The 8150-nt window shown below is 48.9% G+C and overlaps 3 protein-coding genes across 3 annotated transcripts; all 3 read left to right on the top strand.

Moving 5' to 3' along the window:
* Window positions 1-1190: 1190 nt before the first annotated feature.
* On the top strand, window positions 1191-3577 carry LACBIDRAFT_309096 (glycoside hydrolase family 15 protein; the record flags this gene model as incomplete). The annotated part of the gene is made up of 10 exons (XM_001876216.1): window positions 1191-1541; window positions 1596-1693; window positions 1749-1916; window positions 1969-1979; window positions 2030-2174; window positions 2232-2391; window positions 2440-2715; window positions 2766-3228; window positions 3282-3377; window positions 3429-3577. The coding sequence occupies 10 exons, from the start codon at window positions 1191-1193 to the stop codon at window positions 3575-3577; spliced, it is 1917 nt and encodes a 638-aa protein (XP_001876251.1).
* Window positions 3578-3665: 88 nt separating this feature from the next.
* Window positions 3666-6689, top strand: LACBIDRAFT_309095 (uncharacterized protein). Its single transcript, XM_001876215.1, has 15 exons — window positions 3666-3854; window positions 3908-3973; window positions 4033-4365; window positions 4427-5155; window positions 5208-5633; window positions 5684-5745; window positions 5797-5881; window positions 5935-5992; window positions 6041-6090; window positions 6143-6229; window positions 6279-6318; window positions 6377-6394; window positions 6451-6464; window positions 6520-6610; window positions 6661-6689. The coding sequence occupies exons 1-4, from the start codon at window positions 3683-3685 to the stop codon at window positions 4696-4698; spliced, it is 843 nt and encodes a 280-aa protein (XP_001876250.1). The 5' UTR covers window positions 3666-3682; the 3' UTR covers window positions 4699-5155; window positions 5208-5633; window positions 5684-5745; window positions 5797-5881; window positions 5935-5992; window positions 6041-6090; window positions 6143-6229; window positions 6279-6318; window positions 6377-6394; window positions 6451-6464; window positions 6520-6610; window positions 6661-6689.
* A 335-nt stretch (window positions 6690-7024) lies between these two features.
* LACBIDRAFT_182791 (uncharacterized protein) lies at window positions 7025-8106 on the top strand (the record flags this gene model as incomplete). The annotated part of the gene is made up of 6 exons (XM_001876214.1): window positions 7025-7182; window positions 7228-7299; window positions 7350-7533; window positions 7586-7684; window positions 7737-7903; window positions 7954-8106. The coding sequence occupies exons 1-6, from the start codon at window positions 7066-7068 to the stop codon at window positions 8104-8106; spliced, it is 792 nt and encodes a 263-aa protein (XP_001876249.1). The 5' UTR covers window positions 7025-7065.
* Window positions 8107-8150: the final 44 nt, after the last annotated feature.

The raw sequence follows: 8150 nt of genomic DNA, 5'->3' as shown, positions 1-8150 counted from the left end.
TTTTTTCGATAGGTCTTGACACCGCCGGTTCCATGTCGTGAGCACAAGTAATAGAATGTCGCCTTGAAGGTATTGCCATCACCGTGAACAGTCTTTGAAAGTCGCAACTCGACTGTTTTCTCCGCTTGCTCACGCTTCAGCCAAGAACCGAACTCTTCCCAGGTTTCCCATCTATTGGTGAACTTCTCTCGAGCCAAGTCATATTCAAGACATCCTAAGGCTGGTATCGAGGAAGGGGGCGGCGCGTGCACTCGAAAGTTCAGGAATCCGCTATTAGAATCCAGGGTAGAGAACCGAGAAGAAGGAGCACAAGCCAGCCTATTAGACAGATTATCGGTGAAGGCATTTGCGCCAGGTGACAGCAGAGGTGCAGGCGCGAGCGTTTGTAAGGGCGAGCAGTCTGTTGGAATCCCTCGGATGACAGTTGTGCGGGGTTTCAGAGCATCGATGTTTTGCGGAGACCTGTCCTGAGCAGTTGATGGTGGAACAGAATGGGCGTTATGTGGCTCCAACCGTGAAATTAACAAAGCGTGGCCAATGGCTGGTGGGAAGAGAGATTCAAAAGATGGTGACTCAAATGGGGGAGGCGCAAGTTTGAAAGAGAGGTGCGACATGATTAAGAGGAATATACAAATAAAGGGAAGAAAAAGATAGAATACATAAGGTATTGCTGAGGATGAGGATGGGCGGGATGGATGGGGTTGCGCTGAGGTGGACGCGTTCGACGCGTCTCTTCGGAGTCTCTCAAGCTTTTCGCCGGTCATGTGATGTTGATCCTTTTTGGGATTACGGTTTTCGGCGGAATCTCAAAAGTGGGCCGCGACGATGCGATGATTTACTTTACCACTTTTGTACCACGTGGCTCGCGTTGATGATGGCTTAGGTAATTACCCCAAACGTGATCCGCTTCTCCATGCACCGTGACTGATCATGATGCTTCGGAAGCCCTTGGCTTCCCCCCCATGCCCATAGCGGCGCACTTTGGCCCCGGTTGAATCTTTGACGCGCCCCGGTCTTGCCAGGTGCACACTTTGCTCAGATGGTAATCTCGAGAGGTGTGGCGGTCCGACGGACCGCGGAGTTTAAAGTCGGAGGCAAAGAAAACACAAGCACACGACCTCTCTAGTCTTATCTCCCCTCCTGCAAAGCGCTTCATCCTGCCCTATAACGTCGGGAACGAGACTACTCAGATGGAACCACCTGCTACAAGACCACGCGGCCCATCATGCCGCCTGATTTTTGCTTTCGTTGCGATCTTGATATTCGCCTCCGTTGGTTATCTATTTTTATCAGGACAAATCGAATTCGAGTATATAAACCAACGATTTTATTTCGGGTCCCGAATTGTTCATCAGCTTCAAGCTCTTCCTCTTGCCAGCATGCGGTCTATCTCGCTGTCGGTGCTCGGTCTCTGTTCTGGGATTTTTGCTCAGTTGACCACAGTCCAAGTCGATCAATATATCGCCACTGAATCCACTTCTGCAATGGAAGGGTTATTGGCTAACATCGGTCCGTCTGGTGCCAAATCTTCGGGAGCAAAGGCGAGTGTGAGCCGCCAAACAGGCTTTCTGGCACCTCATCCATTGTCCTCGTAGCCTGGCGTGGTTATCGCGAGTCCCAGTACCACTGATCCAAATTATCTCTTTACGTGGACAAGAGATTCCTCGCTGGTTTTCAAGACCATTATTGATCAGTATGCAAGAACGTCCATCATTTTAGTCACCCTTTGATGAACATTGTCACTCAAGATTTACGCGGGGGGAAGATTCAAGCTTTCGAACACTCATTGATCAATTTGTTACCGCAGAAGCTCAGCTGCAACAAACGCCGAACCCGAGCGGCACAATATCTACAGGTGGATTGGGCGAACCAAAGTTCAACATTGATTTGAGTGCATTTACGGGTCCATGGGGAAGGCAAGTGTAAATTTAACAATCTTGGGTTATCCTTTTCACGCGTTATGTGTAGGCCTCAGCGCGGTACAAACATCCTCCCATCCAGTCTATTTCAAAGTTGAATTTCATCCTAGATGGTCCCGCTCTCCGCTCCACCGCCATAATCACCTACGCCAATTGGCTCATCGCCAACTCTAACACGACATTTGTGACAAAAACTCTATGGCCGATTGTTAAACTCGACCTTGACTACGTCTCTACCTTTTGGAATCAATCGGGGTACTGTTATGCGCACTTTTTAGCATATTTTAAATACTAATTTTTATGGAACAATAGTTTCGACCTCTGGGAGGAAATCAATTCAAGCTCTTTCTTCACCACCGCTGTTCAGCATCGTGCCCTTCGTGAGGGTATAACTTTGGCCCAGAAAATCGGTCAAACTTCCGTGGTCAGCGACTATACCACTCAAGCTGACAACATCTTATGCTTCTTGCAAGTGCGTATGGCCCACAATGGGAAGACCCGTCCGATTTACTATGACTAGTCGTACTGGAATCCATCCAATGGCTATATTACCTCCAATACAGGTGGTGGCCGATCAGGAAAAGACGCCAATTCGGTATTGGCGTCCATTCACACCTTCGACTCTTCAGCTGGTTGCGACGCTGCAACGTTCCAACCTTGTTCGGATAAAGCGCTTTCGAGTTTAAAGGTTTACGTCGACTCGTTCCGTTCTATCTATTCCATCAATAGTGGGATCGCGGCCGATGCTTCTGTTGCTACTGGTCGTTACCCTGAGGACGTGTACTTCAACGGCAACGTTGGTAATTTACTTTTTACTATGAATATCTTCACTAAGATTCTTTACAGCCGTGGTACCTCACAACTGCAGCCGTTGCTGAGCAGCTTTACGATGCCCTCATTGTCTGGAAGGCGCAAGGTTCCATCGAGGTGACATCCACCTCTCTTGCCTTCTTCAGACAACTCTCGCCTTCTGTTGTGACTGGGACATACTCTTCATCGACATCGACATTCACAACTCTCATCAATGCTGTTCAAACCTTTGCGGATGGTTTCCTTGCCATCAATGCGAAGTACACTCCCCCGAACGGCGGACTTGCTGAACAATATAGCAAGATTGACGGCACCCCTCTGAGTGCAGTGGACTTGACTTGGAGTTATGCGTCGGCGTTGACGGCCTTTGCTGCGAGGAAGGGGGTTGTGCCTGCTAGTTGGGGTGCAAAAGACCTTGCGGTTCCTTCCATCTGTAGGGCCAATACTGGACCTATTGCTGAGGTCACCTTCAACGTCTACGCGACCACTCAGTTCGGAGGTGAGTGCTTATGTAAATGATGCTTGTAAGGTTACAGCTGACGCGGGCTATAGAAACCATTTTTTTGACTGGATCTGTCGATGCGTTGCAGAATTGGTCTCCTGACAAAGCGCTGGCGCTATCTTCCGCTAACTATCCTACCTGGAGTGGTAAGTGCACCTGTAATGTTGTGTTGGGTGATGGCTGAGTAATTTGCGCAGTCACTGTCGCAGTCCCCGCCAACACCAACATCGAATACAAGTACATTCGGAAGTTCAATGGGCAAGTGGTATGGGAGTCCGATCCCAACAATGCATTCACGAGCCCTGGCTCTGGGCAATCGGTTACACTGGGTGATACCTGGAGGTGATGACGTAAGGGTGACAAATAGTGATTAGCACTCGCATCCAAGTTGTAACAACTCATATCCCACTACATAGTATAAACATATCCCGTTCCTTTCTTCTCCGTAATCATGTCCATGCTCGATAAATTCCGCAAGGGTGCACAGAAAGCTGGTATTCAGGCCACAGCTTTCGTCCAAGCCAGCTCAACCAAAGTCGCCAGCGGATCCCGCGACTTTGTCCAAACGTTTTCACTGCCAGGAGAAGCGGAGAAGGCGGCGAAGATTCTTAATAGTTTCCTTGGTGCGCTCACCGTCATCTCAATGCGCAATACAGTTTAATGACGATAATTGTAGCCGATCCCTCACACCCTGAATCAGCTCTGAACTCTATACCAAAGGCTGTTCTGCAACGAGCTCGAGGTGAGTCTACAATCAACTCCTCTCAAAGAGATCCTTAGGCTAATTCGACGCAAATTAAGGTCTTGCCATCTTCCAAGTCCTCAAAGCCGGCTTCGTCTTTTCAGGAAAAGCCGGCTCAGGCCTCGTCATCGCCCGACTGCCCGACGGCTCTTGGTCAGCCCCCTCATGCATCGCTACCGGAGGTCTTGGCTGGGGTTTACAGATCGGAGCGGACATCACCGACTTTGTCATCGTCCTGAACAGCGAGGATGCCGTGCGCGCATTTTCGTTGGGCGGGAACGTCACCATTGGCGGAAACATCAGCGCTACTGCGGGTCCGATTGGCACAGGGGGAAGTGTCCAAGCGTCATTGGCCCACCCTGCACCTATGTTCTCGTATTCCAAGTCCAAAGGTATGTTCAAATAGGGTGTTGATCCATTTACCCGTTAAACTCATACATTGGATGCAATTAGGACTATTCGCTGGCGTGTCGCTTGAAGGGACTGCGCTCATTGAGAGGAAAGATGCTAATCGTGATTTCTATGGATCGCCTGTACCCGCCAAGGACATCTTGGGCGGTCGTGTGCCCCCTCCAGAGGTTGCATCAAGACTATATGAAATTATCGAAGCTGCGGAGGGACTAGATGAGTCTGGTTTGCCAGAGGCAGCGTATGTACCATCAACAACGGGCGGGCATCTCGATTCTACACATGATCAGATGGTATTTGATGCTGATAGCCATTGATGAAGGCAAGATGAAGGGGTTAACGCAACACTTTATGATTATTCAAATGTCTCTCACTACCCTTTGTATATGCACCTAAAGTTATGTGGATGGGTAATTCTGATACGTCCCGGAAGAAATAATTACAAGAAACTAAGTTGTGTACAATAATTATAAGTGAAGAACCAAGAGCCCAAGATCACAAATATCTATCCCAAAACCCAACAGTGCCATTATTACTCGCTGCATCGGCATCGATGCCCAAAAGCTTGATAACTAAATTGTAGACTTCGACGTTCTGGAAGCGCTGCATGATGTACGTATCGTCCGAAGTCGAATGCCAATCGTGCTTTGAGGAACGTCGGAAAGGAGCATACTTGTTCCTTTTCTGGTGTTGCACCTTGGCCTCAAAAGAAAAGGGACCATGAGCGACAAAGATGGCCTGCATTGAAATCTCATCGTTGTCGTATCCGTGATTCTACAGCAGGATGTGAGGGGAAAAGGAGGCGTTAGAAGAAAGGACCACTTACCCCCTTTGACATTCCAGTGTCTCCTTCAGCTTTTGTCGTCAACACGTATCCAATTTTTGGCACAACGTAGATAGGCGCAATCCGTTCGTTGTGCGCAAAATGGTAACGTTCTGGCATCGTATCCTTCGTATAAACATCAAACTTTTCGGGGTTCTCAGCCGAGGCTTCCAGTAGTGCCGAGAGGTAATGCGATGCATTGGCCTTTGGTTCAAACCGTATACCCATGGAAGGCCAACCATCTTCGTGCTCAATATCATTGAGGCCTTCTTCGCCAAGGATGTCGTCCATGTATATCAACTCGGGATGACTTGTATCCGTCATCCCATGGTCGCTGACAAACACAATGTCAACAATATCGGTGAGGTTTCGAGCTTTCAGTGATGTATGCAGATCCTTGGCAAATACGTCAACTTCGACGAGAGTTTTCTGGAGATCAGAGTTAGCAAAATTAGATGCACAATTGGATGAATACCAACGTTGACGAGTTTAGACGCAGGCCCCGTTTTGTGGCCAGCTTGGTCCAAGGAGGGCTCATACGCTGGAACGTTCTGGTTGGAGTATGGCGAATGTTTGATATTTTGTCACTAACCCATTATCAGTTGTGGCCTCTGTTCCAGAGGCAGATCGATCCAATGAAGAATTTGATCAAGCTTTTCGTTCAAGGGCACATGATCCTGAGTGAAACGGTAAGAATAGAGAGACATTTTCAGGTCGTAAAATTACACACCTTCCATGGAACGAAATAGCTTGATGATGCTCCTGACGTCGTCTTGGGTGGACCAGGCCTAAGCTACACTAAATTCGGGACAGATGGCAGAAGTGGGAATACCCACCACATCAAGTTGGCGGTGATGACGCCAGCTTTTTCTGCTGTTTCCCACATCTAAAGTCATAATTACATTAGTCATCACAGGCAAAAAAAGAGATTGCCGCACTGGCTCGCCACTCCACCACGAAGGATTCCAGCAGGATTTAACTTGGTTGTAATGAAATTCTTGTTTAGATACAGGATCCCAGAAGTTCTGTGAACGCGCATAAGTCATGAGGGGTGGATTGGGAGCAGGGACTCACATTCGCTACGATCCCATGAGATTCAGCATAGAGGCCTGTCCTACGTAATGTTGTCGCTTAAAAAGAAGCTTTGAACAGCAAAAAGTCTAAATGCCCACATCAAGGCCCAATGATTTCTGAAAGAAATAAATTGCTTGAGTCACTCAACAGTTCCCATAAGGAGTGGACATACGGGAAGGTAAGGGTCTGAGACGCAGAAGAATTAATAGTGAAAGGTATGCAAAGCTAGAAGGCAACGCACTGGAAATATTGGTTTCATCGCCTTCGCCCTAAGCCCCTGCTTGCTGATATCCAATAAATGAGGCGTTAGGCCGCGGTCAAGATAGTCTGCCCTGTGTGCAATGTCATTGCGAAAGCAAATGATTCAAAGACGGTGACCAACCGCAGGCCGTCGATGGAAACGATGAGTACGGTTCGCTTGAATTCGTGTGTCCCATTCGAACGAAGAACTGTCCCCGTGAAAGGATGCCGTTGGGAAGGTCTTGTCGTTCTCAAGAGTGCGCGTGCAATGACACCAGTAATGAGTAAAGCAATGAATATGAAAGCAGTGAAGACAATTCTCTTCCGTTTCCACGGTTTGGCGTCTGAATGATCCTCCGGCCCATCGTCGTAGTCATCGTCTGTTGTAGAGAGGAGCCCCTTGCGCTCCTCCGGGTCGAGCACCTTGTCAGTGGTGGAGGTTGACATCACGTTATATTATATAAGCACGGCTGTTCCGGTTCCGGTATCACGCGACACGAGCATCCGTCGACTTGTAGACATCATACTTTGTCTGTCCTCCATTATCATGAATACCGCCCTGTCCCGACAAGCCAGGCGTGCTTTCAGCTCCTCAGCTCGCAGGTTCCAGGCTGTCCCAACACAGAAACCTGTCTTGGAGAAAGAATTCAAGATCTACCGCTGGGTAATTCGTTTTCTTCCACCACGATTTCTCCTGACTGTGTTGTAGAACCCAGATGAACCAGCGACGAAGCCCACCCTTCAGTCCTACAAGATTGACTTGAATCAGACTGGGCCTATGGTGAGGAAAACCCTCGGGCCATGACGCACTTTCCCCTCACCCCTGAATAGATTCTTGACGCCCTCATCAAAATCAAGAATGAAGTCGACCCCACTCTTACCTTCCGTCGTTCATGCCGTGAAGGTATCTGCGGCTCGTGCGCCATGAACATAGATGGTCAGAACACCCTCGCCTGCCTCTGCAGGATCGACAGGGAACCTGCTAAGGACACCAAGATTTATCCCTTACCTCACAGTCCGTCACTATCCTTCATTCTATCACCTCAATTGCCATATGCTATAAACAGTGTACATCGTCAAGGATCTTGTCCCCGACTTGACCCTTTTCTACAAACAATACAAGTCGATTGAACCTTGGCTACAAAACGACAACCCTCCCGCTGAAGGTCCGTCTCTTCCTTTAAATTTGCACCTTTCCGCCTCCAACAACCTCCCCAGGCGAGTTCCTCCAATCCCCGGAAGAACGTAAGAAGCTGGATGGAATGTACGAATGCATTCTCTGCGCTTGCTGCTCCACCTCCTGCCCTTCGTATTGGTGGAACCAAGATGAATATCTTGGGCCCGCTACCCTCATGCAGGCTTACAGGTGGATTGCCGACTCTCGGGTAAGTTTTGGTAATCTCTTCCACTGGATGGCGTGTCTAAAACCTTGAAGGATGCCAACGGCGCGGAGCGCAAGGAACGCCTCCAAAACGAGATGAGTTTATACAGGTGCCATACCATCTTCAACTGCTCTCGAACGTGTCCAAAGGGCCTCAACCCCGCTGCCGCTATTGCCCACATCAAGATGGAGTTGGCTGCTGACTGAGGGGAGGAAAGTAAGAGGAGAGGGCCCATCTTCAAAAGGAAGAA

This window comes from Laccaria bicolor, genomic scaffold (assembly GCF_000143565.1).
Source record: "Laccaria bicolor S238N-H82 LACBIscaffold_3 genomic scaffold, whole genome shotgun sequence".
Lineage (NCBI taxonomy): Eukaryota > Fungi > Basidiomycota > Agaricomycetes > Agaricales > Hydnangiaceae > Laccaria > Laccaria bicolor.
This window is presented reverse-complemented; position numbering and strand designations above follow the sequence as displayed.

Coding starts and splice junctions, on each gene's coding strand:
- LACBIDRAFT_309095 (XM_001876215.1), top strand. CDS start 3,683: ATGTCCATGCTCGATAAATTCCGCAAGGGTGCACAGAAAGCTGGTATT. Junction 3,855..3,907: donor GATTCTTAATAGTTTCCTTG/GTGCGCTCACCG, acceptor CGATAATTGTAG/CCGATCCCTCACACCCTGAA. Junction 4,366..4,426: donor CTCGTATTCCAAGTCCAAAG/GTATGTTCAAAT, acceptor GGATGCAATTAG/GACTATTCGCTGGCGTGTCG.